Source organism: Suricata suricatta, chromosome 10 (genome assembly GCF_006229205.1).
Source record: "Suricata suricatta isolate VVHF042 chromosome 10, meerkat_22Aug2017_6uvM2_HiC, whole genome shotgun sequence".
NCBI lineage: Eukaryota > Metazoa > Chordata > Mammalia > Carnivora > Herpestidae > Suricata > Suricata suricatta.
Window position 1 is genome coordinate 125,988,078 of NC_043709.1, and position 16,913 is coordinate 126,004,990.

The 16,913-nt window shown below is 42.1% G+C and overlaps 1 protein-coding gene across 3 annotated transcripts in view; it reads right to left on the reverse strand.

Moving 5' to 3' along the window:
• Positions 1 to 1,196: 1,196 nt before the first annotated feature.
• The window catches only part of OPTN (optineurin), a 38,008-nt gene continuing 22,291 nt past the window's right edge, over positions 1,197 to 16,913 (reverse strand). For 2 of the 3 annotated variants that reach the window (XM_029953323.1, XM_029953324.1), the window contains exons 7-14: positions 14,180 to 14,282; positions 12,359 to 12,474; positions 10,830 to 10,979; positions 10,368 to 10,461; positions 7,261 to 7,419; positions 5,500 to 5,630; positions 4,618 to 4,700; positions 1,197 to 1,749 (exon numbers count right to left, since the gene is read on the reverse strand). In XM_029953323.1, coding sequence (XP_029809183.1) covers positions 1,622 to 1,749; positions 4,618 to 4,700; positions 5,500 to 5,630; positions 7,261 to 7,419; positions 10,368 to 10,461; positions 10,830 to 10,979; positions 12,359 to 12,474; positions 14,180 to 14,282 — 964 coding nt within the window. In that variant the 3' untranslated portion in view covers positions 1,197 to 1,621. The remainder of the gene's footprint in view (positions 1,750 to 4,617; positions 4,701 to 5,499; positions 5,631 to 7,260; positions 7,420 to 10,367; positions 10,462 to 10,829; positions 10,980 to 12,358; positions 12,475 to 14,179; positions 14,283 to 16,913) is intronic. The other variant, XM_029953325.1, reaches the window with a different exon arrangement.

Sequence of the window (16,913 nt, forward strand, 5' to 3'; positions counted from 1 at the left end):
TTAGAGAAGACATGCACAGAGTTTCCAAACTGTTCACCACGCTGTTTGATTCCCTCAGTGGAAGAGCTTTACTTTAAGCTTACTTTTTGAACTTGCCTTCATTTGCAATCCTTTTAATTATCCAGCAAACAATTCGATCACAGGCTTACTAAGCCCACTCACACTGTTACTTCAGAGCTGGGATCAGCTTAATATTTTTACTTGCACAACATAAGAGGACAGTCTCTTAATTTATATGTGAAACCATTTGGGTTGCTTTTCTATTTAAGATACTATAGAAGTCTATTTCCTCTAATATAAAATAGTAAGGAAAAAAGTTTAAACTAGAAACTATAAATAAGAAATTAAAAATGAAAATTTCATGGTTATTTTAGAAATGTCTTTAAGAAGCATCCTCCATGGACTGACAGGAGGGAATCTAAGTTACTGGTGAATCTGTGCAGTGTGGTCCTCGGCATGAAGACAGAATTAGCGGTTTTCATTCCTGGTTTAAAAAACACAGATGTGTACACACACACACACACTCACACACACGTATTAAATCCAGTTTGTCTAATTTTCTTCTAAATGTTTTAGGATATAGACACATAAGGACACTGTTTACTTTCATGACTGGCCCAGTATTAGCTAAGCTTGGTAAACTGTAGGTTTACAAAATATGTCAAATCTGTTTTTTTCACCTCCTTAGCAAGAATAATTTCTAATTCAAACAAATACTAGCCTCTAGTAAAGGGATTTGTATATATTCATAGAATTAGCAAAACAGATTTGAATTAGTATTAAGCCTCTATGAAGCTGAATATAGAAAATACAGCCTATGAAATTGGCCAATCATATATGAACAGTGTTGAAGATTCAATGTCGAAGGCCAATCATACGTGAACAATGTGAAAGATTCAAGAGCAAAATTGTATTTTGCTATACCTATTTTTGTGATTATACAGCTTGATCCAGGAAAATCAAGAGACAGCTGTTCTTTCTTAGAAATTAATAAACTACTGTACAAACATACATACCTGGAGCACAACAAAAGCAGTGAACCTAACGTGTGTGCTTCACATATACCGACACACTATCACTTGTCCGGATGGCCAAGAGCGCACCGTGCTCATGTGAAAAGAACCACATCAACTTTGGTGCAATTACCGTGGCTGCAATAAGACTACAACATAGACACAACCCCATAGAGATGTGTCTTAAATGGAGAAAAAGAACAATATAATTTATTTAAAAAAAACTACAGAGATAAACTTTTCTTGATTAAATCTGTAACCACTTCATTTTTCCTGCCTCCTTAAAAGGTTCCCAAGGTTTATCTGTGAAGCCTCTTCCATTGGTTATATTTACCCTATCGCATGATGTCACACACTTATTAACGGCATGAACAGTTCAGCTCACATACATGGAACATAAAAAAAATAAAGAATCCATCAGAAGAGTGGCATGTTAAGGATCTTAAGGAAATCCACAAAAAAGTCCTAGTTAGAACATATTGATTTTCTTTCTCCTAAAATGAGGAGAATGAGGCAAACTGAGTGGAAACAAACTACACAGAAGCACAACTCTTGGAGGAAAAAGTCTGATATTTACCAACAGCTTGGGGGCAGTGGGATGTGACCACTTAAATGATGCAGTCCATCACATGGATCTGTAGCGTGTCTATGTCGGGCAGAACTTCTCCACATTTGGGGCACGAATGGATCGGAATATTCCGCTGCTGCTGCTGCCACCGGTTTGTGTCCTCAGCTCCTGAGAACAAGCACCGAATGAAACACTACTCCATTTCTTCCATGCTGCAAGTGGCTTTGCTTGTTTGATTTTAACAACAGACAATTAATTTTAACCTCCATTAAACTTTGCAATTGGTACCCGATGGGGAGGGAATACAGATTTGGGGGAGGCTCTTTAACTTAAGAAATCTGCACACGCAGAACATCTGCCCACATAGTAGCCGCTGTCCTATTACTGTAGGTTTGGGCTCTGGTGCAGGTTGTCAGTAGGTGAAGATACGTGTGTTCAGTTCTAGGTACAGAACAACACATGTTCTAATACAAACAGGAATATTTGAGAGAAGAAATGAGGTAGATAAGGACACGAGCTAAAGAGGAGAGAAGGTGGAGAAAATAATGAGTGGCACACAGAGAGGTTTCTAAAACAGTAAGAACCCTCTCGGAAGCAGAGAGAATAATCATGTTCACTCTGCCCACGCATCTGAGCACCTGGGAGGCGGACGGGAGGGGTACAGAGAGGAAGGGGACTTTGGGAGTGAAAAGCGACAGCTGAGGTGCGTCAGGGAAGGGCCACACTGGGCCACGTGAGGCAGGTTGGCGGGAGAACGGGAAAGGCACCAGGCCCAGACTGCTCTGTGCAAAAGCCCCCCTCATGAGGACCACTGCACCTGAGAGGAGTTTTACGAACATGTAAGGGCTGCCCAGGCAAAGTAAGTGGGGAGCAAGAAGGGAAGAGTGGGTTGTGTCATTCTGCCCAATTTTAGACCTGGCCCAAGGTTCAAGTCTAAAGTAAAGAATGTTCGAAACAAGCCTTGACTCTACGCAGGTCCCACACGCAAACTGATCAATGCTGGAAATGACTTTTGGCTCCCAGGGCATCTCCTTGATCTGACCTTTCTGGACCAGTGCAAACTGTTTTGGTCTTAGAACTTTCAGTCAACCCCCAAAATGTTTGCTTTGGAGGCTGATCGGGGAGGTGACCTTTAACATGGTTATCTGCTTCTGAGCATATTATTTGAATTGAATAACATGGAGACAATGACAGATTGTCTGTTCAGCGAACTTCAGGAGCACTGTTGCAAGACATACTGCTCACCAGCCGTGATTTCTAATGGTCTTTCTAATGGTCTCACAGTCCCAGATGAGGAGTCAGTAAACTTTCTGTGTGGGCTGCAGTTTGCTAGACCTTGCTCTAGAGGGCAATAGCCCACTCATCGGGGACTTGATTCTTCATTTTAAACCTGACTTCATCCATCTTTGCCTTTCTTTTCGTCCTGGTCTCGGTTTTGAGACTCAGACTTGGGCTGTCATTCCCTCTTCCTCCTGGCTCTTTGCTATAAAATACACTTATATGTATGTTAACACATCACACTCCTCTGCCTTTGACCTTTTATTCTCACACTGTACGTACTGAAATCCTAGCTTCAAGGTCAAGCTTAAAGTCAGGACTTTTCAAAGCCTTTCTCCGCTCCTCTGGCCTGAGAGATCACCTTCCCTCTCAACTTCAGCAGTGTTATCACTGTTACTTAAATATTATCTTGTTTTATGACTCCATCTTATTATGCACACATCTTGTCTCTCCAACCAGACCAGCAGCCGCTGTGGACCTGACCATGTACCTGTGTGTTCCCTTGTGCTCAGCTGAATGGCCCAGACCAGGGCAGATGCCGGCCACGGGTGACCACAATGGTGAAAAAGAGTGAAGAGGGGCTATTGTCTAAGGCAGCTTTGCTAGGAAGCTAAAAAAAATAGTAATAAAAATAAAATAAAAATCTGAAGACAGTCTGTGGAATATTACTTTTTAGAAGACAAGAAGCTTACTCAGATAATCATGAATAAATGTGTACTTTGTGATGATTTTTAGATTGTAAGTCAAAAACTGTCTTTTTTTTTTTAAACATAAGCAGGCATTTATTTGCCTTATTTAATTACGACCAAGGAAAACCTTCCTCTAAGAAATCTGGGTGCAAGAGACTGTCCTTTTGGACCCGAGACAATGTTGCACTTTTGATGTCAGAGGTATATGGGTGTTCCTGGCATATTTAAATCAGATTAGAGAAGATGTCTGGTGGTGCTCAAGTGGGTAGATGCCGCTGTGAGAGAGGAACACAGCTTTACCCTATGATGCTCGTCATACCTGAGGCTAATGTTCAGATCAGTCTATGTGCTACCTCCGTGGATGGCCCACAGATGCTATGTTGATTTTTAACCTGAATGACTACCTCTAATGTCACTTTAACTTATTTTTTTTAACTTTTTTTTTAATGTTTTATTTATTTTGATACAGAGACAGAGCATGAGAGGGGGAGGGGCAGAGAGAGAGAAGGAGACACAGAATCTGAAGCAGGCTCCAGGCTCTGAGCAAGCAGTCAGCACAGAGCCTGATGCGGGGCTTGAACCCACGGACTGTGAGATCATGACCTGAGCTGAAGTCGGACGCTCAACCAACTGAGTCACTCAGGTGCCCCTGAAGTGGGTTTTACAGATGGGGTAGGAGTTCACTGAAAAGAGACGGGAGGGGGACAGGGACGCGAGGGAGGTTAGGACACCACGTAGGTGAGTACATGCAGGTAATCAAACCTAGGACAAGTTCAAGGAACAGGGAGTGATTCTGCTGGCTAATAGCAGTAGGGAATTCGAGGAGGAGAAGGTTAAAAGTTAGGCCACACCAGGCCTTAACTGCCAGCGCAGAGAGAGTCCGGTGTCTGGAGTCGGTCTGTAAGGGATGGAGAATAGCGTACTGTGGGGATCAGACTGCGGGGTGCTGTATTTTTCACAGTTTGATCTCAAATTCATCGTGTAGAATGTAGTGAAATTGTCCTCAAGCAGTCTCTTCATAGATAGTTATCCCCTGGAACCTGGAAAGCCTGCAGTCACACGGACTCACCTCTCTGAACAAGGTAGGCCTGCTGGTCCGGGTCGCTGGTTCTTGCCCCGTGTCGGCTCTGCATCTCCATCAAGGACTGCCTACTGGGATGAAAAGCGACATGACAGTGATGTTCTAAAGCCCTGAAATACGACAGTATATTAAGCACACATTCAAGAGCAATACAGGGGAAAAAAAAGAGCTGAAAAAAAATGCAAGGTTCATAAAAACCAGAATTTAAGGATTAACTTGAGTTTGCAATATTATTGGCACTAGCACAGTGTAGTAAAAGAAAATAACAAGATAAAAAAAATCAGTTAGTAAATAACCAAACTGTCTATTGATAAGGAAACGGATTAGAAAAAAGTGGCTTATTTCTAAAACAAGACTCTATAGGGCAATTAAAGAGAATGAAATAAATTTATACACACACACACACCCAGAATTCAAAATCTCAGTGTTCCATAAAGCAAGCTGCAGAAAAATACCTAGTGATCATTTTTTTTCTTTTTAGAGAGAAAGAGAGAGAGTGCGTGATGGGTGGGGTAGAGGGAGAGAGAGAATCCCAAGCAGGCTCCGTGCCCAGTGCGAGCCCAACATGGGACTCGATCTCACAACTGTGAAATCATGACCTGAGCAGAAATCAAGAGTTGGACGCTTAAGGGGCTGGGCCCTCCAGGCGCCCCCGCAAACACATTACAGAATTGTTCACGGTGTTGAGCATATCTGCCCCGACAGCAGCAGGGTAGGACTTGGGACAGACAGGCCTGAGAGCAAGGAGCCCCTCAGGTTCGCCTCCTCCGGGCCTTGTAAGTCAGGCTGAGGGTCGGGGACCAGCCGGGTGAGGTGAGCCCAGAGGACTTCCTGCCTGCCCTCCGCCCCCCCCCCCCCCCCCCCCCGCACCTGTCTCCGTCTTCGAAAGTGTTACTCTCTTTCAGCAGAATCGCCAGCTGCAAAGCCAGCTGCTCCTTTTCTTCATGAATCTTCTCTCTTGCCTCTCTTTCAGCATGAAAGTCAGAGCAGTAAACCTCCATCTGGAAGAAGGTAAAAGACACTGGAGTTACCGCCTGGATGGATGTGGACGCTCCACAGTCATCTGGGGATGGGGCGGAGCGGGTGCTGCCTCCCAGGAAGCACCTTGTGAGTCACAGGTGCGTCTTCCTGTGGGAGACCAGGGTGGTGACCATGACCTTGCAACCTTCAGACAGGAGACAAGCTGTGTGTGAGTGTGTGTGCACTTTAGACAATTACGGATCAGCAATGACACCAAGGTACCATTCATTAAGATTCTCTGATCTTTCAAAAATATTTTTTAATGTTTATTTATTTTTGAGAGAGAGAGACAGTGTGAGCAGGGGAGGGGCAGAGAGAGAGGGAGACACAGAATCTGAAACAGGCTCAGATCATGACCTGAGCAGAAGTCAGACGCTTCAACGGCTGAGCCCCCCAGGCACCCCAAAAATCCCTGATCTTTTAAAAAAATAATATTCAGGGTTAGCTTAATATAGTACATGGTTTATTTACTCTGTCAGGTATGTTTATGAAGGCTGGCTTTAAGTTTTAAATAATAATAGTAAATAGATGGTATTTATTGAATTCCAAACATGTCCAAGGTCCTATGTTGGCTGCCTCTCTTACTTCACCTCATCAAGAATCCTGGGAATGTAGCACGGCCATGCTCCTTTTACACTTACAAATTTAATAGCTCTTAATCTTGGTACGGGTCAAACCGGCTCTTGAACCTAGGCTGAAGCCCAGACGCCACTTCCCAGAGTGGTAGCCAGCCTCCAAGACATTCACGCCTGCACGCGGTCCCTCCCACAGCGAGTAGGGCCCGCGCACGAAAGCACCAGGCCCCGGCAGAAATGACAGTGTGCGGCCTCTGCCTTCTTCTCTCTGGGGCTACCTGCCCTGGGGGAAGCCAGCCCCCCTGTCAGGAGGGAGAGGCCCGGGGGGTGAGGAACTGAAGCCCCCGCCCCTCCGCCCCCTGCCCCCGGCCGGCTTGGAAGTGACTCTTCAGTCCATCCTGCATGCAGCCTCCTGCAGGGCCCTGAGCCAGACGCACCCTGCTAACCCGTTCCTGGATGCCCGGCCCATAGAGATGCTGTGGATAACAAATGCCTGTCATCGTTTCAGCTGCTAAATCAGAGGGTAATTTCTTACCTAGAAACATAAATATTACGCCGTGATAGCAATTTCTTCACTATTACAAAGTTATAAGGTAAAAATAACTACCTAACAGAGAAATGCCCATTGCTCTAATACCAATTTTCAACTTTCTATATTTAAAAGCAGGTTTTCACCCCCCAAATTTATGGTTTCTTTGTATGGTTTGGTGTACTTCTCACACGTGATATACTTCAATAAATTAAAAAAATACGTTGGTGGAAAGAATATAAAATCCAAAAATATATCTGAAACACCATCGCCTTCCCATTTGAGAATACGATCGGGGTCGGCCTCACTGAGTTCGCGTCTCAGGAGGCGGCTTACATGAGCCTATGATGATCATGGTTGGTCTCACTGGGTCTGGGCCTGGGGACGTGACTTACCTGAGTCCACAGTCGGGGTCGGCCTCACTGAGTTCATGTCTGAGCATGTGACCTGCCTGCGCCCATGACTGGGGTCAGCCTCACTGAGTTCGCGTCTGGGGCCGTGGCTCACCTGAGCCCTCAGAACAGCCATGGTTTCCAGGTCCTCCTCCTGCCTGGCGATGGTCTGCTTCATGTCGTCCATCTGCAGCTGCTTGGAGGCCAGGGCCTTCTCCGCCAGCTCCAGTTTTCCGCTGAGTTCCTGCAGTACCGCCCGATCCACTTTTTCTGACTGAAAGAGACAGGTTTATTCTAGAAATGGTTGTGAAACATTCAACCTATCTTAGTAAAATAGTAAATGAAGTTTTAATTTGTTATTAAGTGATTGGCTCTGAACTCTTTCATTATTAATTAGCAATGGTAACTTACTAGGAAAGTTGTATTCATTTAACTGATGGCTTGCAAGTGACAATTTCTTTTTTTTTTTTACTTTTTTTGAGAGAGAGAGAGAGAGAGAGAGAGAGAGAGAGAGAGAGAGACAGTGGGGGGGGCTCACACTGTCAGCACAGAGCCTGACGCAGAGGCTGAACTCATGGACTGTGAATGAAATCAAGAGTCAGATGCTTAACCGACGGAGCCACCTCCGTATCCTGCAAATTATAATATCTTAATTTAAAACAATTAAAAAACCCACTAAAATAAGGGAAATGACAACAAACCCTGATCTCAGTGACGTTGTAACTTGCTGATACTGTTATTTTCCCCACTGATATTACTCTTGGGAAGTCAGTGGAAAAGAAACATGTTTAAGTTAAAAATTGATCCCATCATACCTGTCAGGATGGCCAGTATCAAAAAAGACAAGAGGGAACAAGTGTTGGTGAGGATGTGGAGAAAGGGGAACTTTGCACTCTCGGCGGAAGTGTACATTGGTGCAGCCACTTTGGAAAACAGTATGAAGTTTCCTCAAAAAATTAAAAATAGAACTACTGTATGATCCAATGATTTCACTTCCGTGTATGGACCCAAAGAAAACAAAAATACTATTCAAAAAGAGCTCTCCACTCCTGTTTATACAGCATTATTTATAATAGCCAAGATACGGAAGCAACCTAAGTGTCTGTTCGTAGATAAATGGACATGGAAGAAGTGGTGTGGATATATGTATATACACAGTGGAATATTACTCAGCCATAAAAAGACTGAAATGTGGCCATTTGTGACAATATGATGGACCAAGGGGGTATTACGCTCCGTGAAGTAAGTTAGAGAAACAGACAAATACTGTATGATTTCACTTAGATGTGGAATCTAAAAAAACAAAACAAATGCACAAACAAAAGAGAAACTCATGAATACAGAGAACGAACTGGTAGTTGCCAGAGAAGATAGGAGGATGCGTGAAACAGGTGAAGGGGGTCAAGGGGAACAAACTTCTAGTTGCAAAGGAAGTCAGTCAAGTGAAAGCACAGAGCAGCGGAGGGGATACAGTTGGGGTTAGAACAATGCGGGGGGTTTGGAGGCACTGACTCCTGCATAGTCACAAATCTACACTTGACTTCTGACTCCCCAGAAACTTAACTAGTGGTTGCCGATGGGTAACTGGGAGCCCTGATAAATTAGTTGGTTAACACTTATTTTGTATAAGAGTTATATACTATATTCTTACAATAGTGTGAGCTAGAGAAAAGAAAATGTTATTAGGAAAATCATAAAGAAAAAAATACATTTATAATACTGTACTTCAAAAAATCTGCATATCATGGGGCACCTGGGTGGCTCAGTTGGTTGAGTGTCCAGCTTCAGCTCAGGTCATGATCTCATGGTCTGTGAGTTCGAGCCCCACATCGGGCTTGTTGCTGTGTCCCTTTCTCTCTGTCCCTCCCTTGCTTGCGCTTTCTCAAAAATAAACATTAAAAAATTTTTTTAAAAAAAGAAATAAAAAAGCTGCACATTAGGTAGACCCGTGCAAACCCTTTGTGTCCAAGGGTCAACTGTATGGTCAATACTACTGTAATAACTTTGTGTGGTGACAGATGGTAACTACAATTATGAACATTTCATAAGGTATATAAATATCAAATCACTAAGAAAACTAATCTGACATCGTATGACAACTATAATTTAATTAAAAATAAATACACAGGGGCACCTGGTGATTCAGTTAGCTAATGTTTGACTCTTGATTTCAGTTCGGGTCATGATCTCACAGTTTGTGAGTTTGAGCCCTGCACTGGGCTCTGTGCTGACAGCGTGAAGCCTGCTTGGATTCTGTCTTTTTCTTTCTCTGGCCCTCCCCCACTCGCTACCTCTCTCTCAAAAATAAAATTAAAATAAAAAACATTAAAAAAAATAATAAAAAAATTTACTAGGTCCTAGAGAGGAATTATATAGTATATTTATAAGCATATAAACTAAAAGACCCTTCTAATCCAAAGCTTTTATGATCTTTACTTATTTTCTGTAGCTTTCTTCAAGTAAAACTGACAAATAAAACTATGAGATATTTAAAATGAAGAATGTGACACAGCATGAAAGGGTTCCCCCAACCAGGTTAATTAACACATCCATCACCTCACAAATCTACCCATGTTTATTATTTTTTTTTAATTTTAATTTTAATTGTTTTTACATTTATTTATTTTTGGAGAGATAGTGTAAGACAGAGCATGAACAGGAAGGGTCAGAGAGAAGGAGACACAGAATCCAAAGCAGCCTCCTGGCTCTGAGCAAGCATTCAGCACAGAGCCTGACACGGGGCTCGAACCCACCAACTGTGAGATCATGACCTGAGCTGAAGTTGGACGCTCAACAGACTGAGTCACTCAGGGCCCCATCTACCCATGTTTAAACTGCCGCATCATGCTGGCCATTATACTAACGGAAGCTGCCGGCAGGTAAGTCCAGGGTCTCAAGGTCACTGACAGCGAGCCAGCCCCGTGACAGCTCCATGGAGATGACCTCTCCAGCAGCAGCCAGTGGTCTCTCTGTGCCCTGCTCACGCGGGAGCCCATGCTGGTGGCTGTCCCACAGACCCGCCCGCTGTGCAAAAAGCTACGAGCTACTCCCTGCCTGGAGGCGCCAGCGCCACCAGCAAGCACGCTGCTCACAGGCAGAACACCAGGGTCACACGCAAGAAGTCAAGGGTAAGATGAAGAACAACCTTTGAAACCAGACTCAGTTAAGGATTAACAACTACACATACAACCATGTTTAACAGTAATTTTTTTCTATGAGTACCTCTTTCCTTTTTAGTTCCTCGATTGTTTTGAGTGAATTGTTGTATTCTTGAAGAAGCTTGTTATGCGTCATCTGGAGAGCGGCTAACTTGGACCTATTGAAACAGACATTAAGAAGTGGAATCTCGGGGGAGAGAACTTAAAAACTTAGTCTTGCCTTCCAACCGACTTCTGAACACTCAACTGGCAAACTCTTTTCTCCCACTTTGCCATTCCACCACCTGCTACATTTTCTTACTCTCAAGAAAACAATCTTTCCCCCCAAAAAATTCAAGATAGATTACAAGTCACTTTAGTAATTACTATAATAAAACAAATGTTATTTCAGAAAAATCTACTGGTGTTCCTTCAAATGCATACAAGAGAAACAATTTTAATGTCTTCTCAAATCCTCACATTCCATCTGGTAAAAGTGCTCTCCTGTTTTCTTCCAGCCAGTAGTCATTCGGCCGTGGCTACTCACTTTTCGTCTTCAGTTTTTGCTCGCTCCATTTTGATTTCTGATAGCATGCTTTCCACTTGTAGCTCCAACTTTTTGTTGCTATAAACAAGCTCTTGCTTTTCATTCAGCTCTGATGGGGTTGCAGAATTCTTCCTTTCAAGGGCCTGACATCTAAGAAAGATCAATATTTCATGAGGATGAATGATGTGCTTTCATTTCGCAGTGGCTCTCAAATCCCAAGACTATGTAGCAAATACAAAGACTTTTAGGATTGCATTTTTCAAGGAGTATTTAGCAGCGCACACTAAAATATTTTATCCTCCTTGCTTCCTTACTAGAAGCAGGCAGTATTTCTAAATTCCTGTGACTAAACATTAAAAAAATACAGATCTTTTTTTGGAAAATAAATTTACATATTTCAGAATCCATATGCCTAACGTAAAAACATACAGCTCTCAGACCATACAAGTTATGGCCCACTTGGAATAACTGTCTTACAGAGTCATGTAAAAACATATTTTTGTTCTTCAGACACAGACCAAAATAGTAATTGGCTAAAGGTCCTTTTTACATAGTGATCCATGGATATTGTCAATATTTTAGGAAGTTATAGGTTCTTTTAAGCACAAAGAATATGACTTTTGACAAAGATTTAATAAGCAAAAAGGAAATGCTCTAAGCCCCCTTAAAGATCAGAAAGAGAATTTCAATATGATAGTAAATATGAACCTCCAGTAGCCATATGCAGGGCCTTAACGTCAAGCATGTTAAACATCTCAAAGCAACGTTATGACTAGGGATAATGACATACAGGTTAGAAAATGATAAAACTAGGACTCAGAGAGGTTGAATAACTTGCCCAAGGTAAAACCACAAATAAGATGTAGATTCACATTTTGACCAGGTCTGTTTGTCCAAAGTCCCTGGCTTTCCCTACCATGCTGTGCCAGATGTGCTGTTTAGCGTTGGTATGCCTAACCCCAAGGCAACACACGCTCCTACGTTGTGCTGAAAATACACTCGCCAACAAATCCCAAAGAACCACATCTACGTAGCTTTTCTAAATTTGGGGTAACTTGTTACGTCAAGAAATACAAGCAAATGCATAATTCTCAATGTAAATAGTAGCCTTCGTAACTGACTGAAAATGATTTTCTTTTCCTCAGTAAATCTCACTCCAGTCCTTGAGCTTTGCAGCTTTTGTTTATGTTTCTTTGCATCAACACTGTTGACTCAGGAAGGTCACGGGACATCTGGCTTACTGCTTTTTTACAGGTCCTCACAGAGGCTAGTACATTTTCAATGACATCTGCAAACAGCTGAATCAGATTTCCCCAGGCGCCATCCCCCCCAATATTAGTACAGGTATTCCACACGTGTAAATGAGCCTCTGCATTCCCCTCAACATCTGTGTTTTCCCAGGTCAGCTTTTAGTTAGATTTCTATTTTTCTTTCAGTAACACAGCAGCGAAACCATGTTTTTACATGGTATGTATCTTTAAAATGTACACTTTCTGAAGGAGAAAATAAAATTCATCTCTCACTCTTACTTCTCTTGAAGTCTCTTCTTCATTAGCTCAGCTTCGCTGAGTTTTGTATGAGCCTCTTGAAGCTCCTTAAATAGGGTGGTCACCTGAAGGTTCAAGGTCTCCACTTCACTTCCAACCTGTCACACAGGGAATCCCAAACACATAGATGCAATTCGCATCAGAGAGCAAATGAACCTTCTTTGTGAGAAAGTGTGAACCCTGAGTGTCCAACTAAGACTGATAGGTGAACCGATTAAACTTTGGACAATTAAAGCCCAACTATTTTACATGAAAAGAAACATTTTAGATACAACTGTTTCCTTATATGTCTGTATTTACTAATTATATATAACATTTTATACTTCATAATGTGTAACTTATGTGCATGGACACTAATAAATATAAATAAACATAACATATATAAGTATACACAAAATGCCACTTTTCTTACAGAAATGATCAATTTAGATGCATTTGTGATAATGACTTTATCATAATTAATTTTTTTCCCTATAGAAATGTGTGGAGTTAAAAAAAATTTTTTAATGTTTTTTTACTTATTTTTGAGAGACAGAGACAGCACAAGCAGGGGAGGGTCAGAGAGAGAGGGTGACACAGAATCAGAAGCAGGCTGCAGGCTCTGAGCTGTCAGCACAGAGGCCGACGCGGGGCTCGAACCCATGAACCATGAGATCATGACCTGAGCTGAAGCTGGATGCTTAACTGAGCCACCCAGGTGCCCCAAGATTTTTTAAATGAAAGAAGAATGTCTCCTTTCTGATACTGGAAACCCAAGAACATCCCTTCTTAAGACTTGTAGGGGCCAAAATTCACACAGACGTTCCCAGATGTTACGGTTTTGACTTTTAAGTAGAGACAGGCTGCAGACATTTTAGGTTTTGCTAATTTCTGCTCATCCTTTATCATAACTAAGTTAATACTGATCACGTGTTCAGGGGATCACAGAACATAGTGGTGTCAGAGCACAGTCTAATGTGTCCAGACAACAACTCATGCCCACATTCCCTGGCTGATGGGTGTGTCTAGTTTACTCCACTTTTCTCCTGGCAGCTCTGGCAGGATTGCTGGCAATGAGTTTTACAGCGCCTTGGAAATCCCAGTACTTCTCTATTACTGTCAAGTGGTTTTAGTCAACAAGGTACTATTCCTCCCAAGCTGTCTCCTCATCTCTGTGTTTTAAGGATTTGTCAGTCTCTTGAAGTAGGAGACTCAGCTCAGGGCATGGCTTACGGTAGGCATTCTGCATATATTTGCTGAATAAATGAACCAGTCGAGGTAAGCATCTTACGTCAATGAACGTCACGTGGGCAACGGCAGCCCTCACCACTTCCTGGCGTCGTCAGCCTTCCCTAAGCTGAAGACTGTGTGGTGGCTCCAAGGCACATCTCGGAGTTGTCACGGAACACTGGCTATAGAACCTTTTTATTCAAATGATTTCATTCAAACCATTAGGAGGGCAGAACCAAAATCTTTCAGTTCGATCTCAAGTTTCTGGGTCATATTCTCAAATGATCTCATTAGGAATTGGGCAAAATTCCTTTCTCCATTAGCAGACTTATTCGCTCAAGAAGTTAGGAGAGAAATCAGCCAAGAAGAGACAGAGGCGTGATTCCCTAAAATCACAGGGACAGGAACACATCTCACTACAATTTACCATGGATGAAATTCAAATTGGGACATGAAAATAGGAGAGAAATAGGATACACCTAACATTAAAATTATTTCTATTTCTAACACTAAGAACGCAACACAAGACTCAGCCTCAGATACCACGCTTAGGTCCATTGAGGGGTGACAGATTCTTAGAACCTGAATACCCACGGTTTCTGGGCCTTTCTCCTCTTCTTTCTCTTTTTCTTTGCTTGCCTCTGTCTGGGTCTCAACTTCAGCATGATCACTGGCTTTCTTTTCAAAATATAAAACTCTGAAAAAGAGTGCAGAATATGGAAAAGTTACTTTCTTTCAAAATTTGGATAAAGGATGGGGGTGGGGGGAGGCTTCAAAATCTCTCTGCACTTGCTACATTAACTTTTTTGGATTTCTCTCTCATCCTAAAATTGGCTAGAACTGCTTAAAGGGATGGGTTTAGGCAGGGTAAAAGAAAGGCATAAATCATCCCAAACTCTGAAAAACATTGCCTCTTTTCACAGAATAGTACACGCAGAAATATTTGTAAAATCTGTGTTTTTGTGTGTACATAGATGATGCATGTGTGTTACATGAGGCTGCGTCCCTTTATAAGGATTCAGCAGAGAAAGGAAGCCTTTTTGGACCCATCTAAGGTCACAAGTCCTTAAAAACATACAAATGTACCAACATTCTTACAATGAATCATAACCACATGAACACCAGCCCAATGCAAATAACACAAGAGATTTCTGGTTAAAGATGGTAAACTGAATATATGTCTGTAATTCTTGTCCCACCCTGAACCCCACCAAAATGACTCTTAAAAAGTCATGTATGTACAAGAACAAAGAGAAAGGGACAGGAAATAACAGCAAGAAAATTTGGGGGGTATGGCTATGAGTTGGAACTGATTTGCTAGGCCAACAGAGCTAGGTCTGAAGCCAACAGTATAGAGAGCCAATATAAGCTGATCGACACAGTGGGAACTAAAAGGCTCAGGAGTCATTGACACCAGGTATCCTGAGACGTAGGGACAATGGTGGGGCCTGTTTAAGAGGGACTAGAAGATCACAAAATAAAGGGTTTCTGGACTCAGACATTAGTAAGAGATGAGAAGTGGGGTCTTCTGTACGGGGAAGTTATACACAGAACACTAAGACCCTCAGCCACCTCTTCTTAACTCATCTCAAAACTTCAGCATCTAGAAAAATACCTTCCATGCAGGAGGCTGGATACTGGATAGGTAAGGACACTCCAGGATAAGGGAAAAGATATAAAGTTTCTGACATTGGGCTTCCCCAAGGAAACCTCCCAGCCAGATCTCCTGAGATGCGAACCCAGAGGTTCAATCCGCTTCTAACACCCTGTAATCCTGTGAAATCTGATCGGTCAAGATTGCTAGACACTTAAGGAAAATCTTAATATGAAACAGGAAAGAGTAACTAACTGAGAACAGAATATGCCAGAGGGAAAATAACGTCAAAAACCATCACTGATTAAGGATCCTTAGAGACATAAAGAAACACTACAACCAGCAAAAAATGGAACACAATAAGATAAGGAGCATTCGAAGATTATCTCCCACAAAAAAGAAAGATGAAAGTTGATCAAGTCTATCATAAAGGAGAAAGAAGAAAAAAAGGAGAGCTAGAAAAAGGGAACCAGGAGTTAAATCAAGGAGGTCCAATTCAAAAACAACAGTGATGCTATAAAGAGAGAACAAAGAAAACTGAGAGCTAGAGATTATTACTAAATGAACTCAAGATCATTTTTCAAGAACTGAGGACATGGGTTTGCAGAATGAAAGAGCCCAAGAGTGTCCTGTAGAACAGACAGATGAAAAACAGGTTCAATACCAAAGCACGTGAGAAGTCTCTTCTCTAGAAACATGAAGAATCACAATAGCACTGGGTTTCTCAGCAGTAACACCAGAAGCAAGGGCACAATAAAGCCACATTTTGAAATGTGAAGGGAAAATTATATTTGATTACAGAATTCTATATCTAGCTAAACTATCCACAAAGTCTAAAGGCAGGAGGAGAGATTTTAGATATGAAGGTCTCAGAAAACATACTGCCCATAAATTCTTTTTTCAGTAAGTTAGTGGAGATATGGTGAACTCGATTTGAAAAGAAATAATAATAAAAAAAAAGAGTTGAAAAGACATTAGATTCAGGAAACAGGTGATGGAATACAGGAGGGATGAAGGAATTTCCCAGGGTGAAGGTAAAGGGAGGTGCCAAGATGAGTTCAATGCAGCAGGGCCTAGAAAGCAAGCAGGTCAGACCGCAGCAAGAATCCTACTAGACTACAAACACATCTGAAAGGTTTCCTTGTTGGGGAAGAGCATGGGGAAACTAAGCAAATTTTAAAAATGTACTTATGCATAGGGGCAAAAAAATAAGTTGTATAAAAAATGAAGGAGTTTTCAAGGCACAGAGCAGAGCTCCATTGAGAACTCCATGTGTGCGTCTAATAACATCAACACAGAGTACTTATCTCACTAAATTTCAACATAGCTGATTTCAGAGGTGGTATAGGTAAACCAGGTCAAGAAGCATCCGTGTGCAGTGACAATGAGGGGGTGAAAGACAGTTAAATCTCCATCCTTCACTGTGGGAGGTCAACAGACTGTGTTCACAACAGAGGGGAAATTTAGTAGCAATTTAAGCCTGGTGCATAGAGGGAAACATCAAAATGGTCAGAACCATTGCAAATTGCCAAACCTAAGTGGTTGCATGGGTACTCTTTCAGGCCAAATAAACCGGTTAAGGGCCAGTTGGTGCAGGGTTGACGGATGAGGCTTTATCACATTATTTACCTCTGACACAGGGCTCTGATTCACAGTTCAATTATAGCTTGTCTTAATTTTCCAGGGCAAATTTTCACCTTGGCCTGACTTTCCCTGCTACCTCTCGATTTTCTT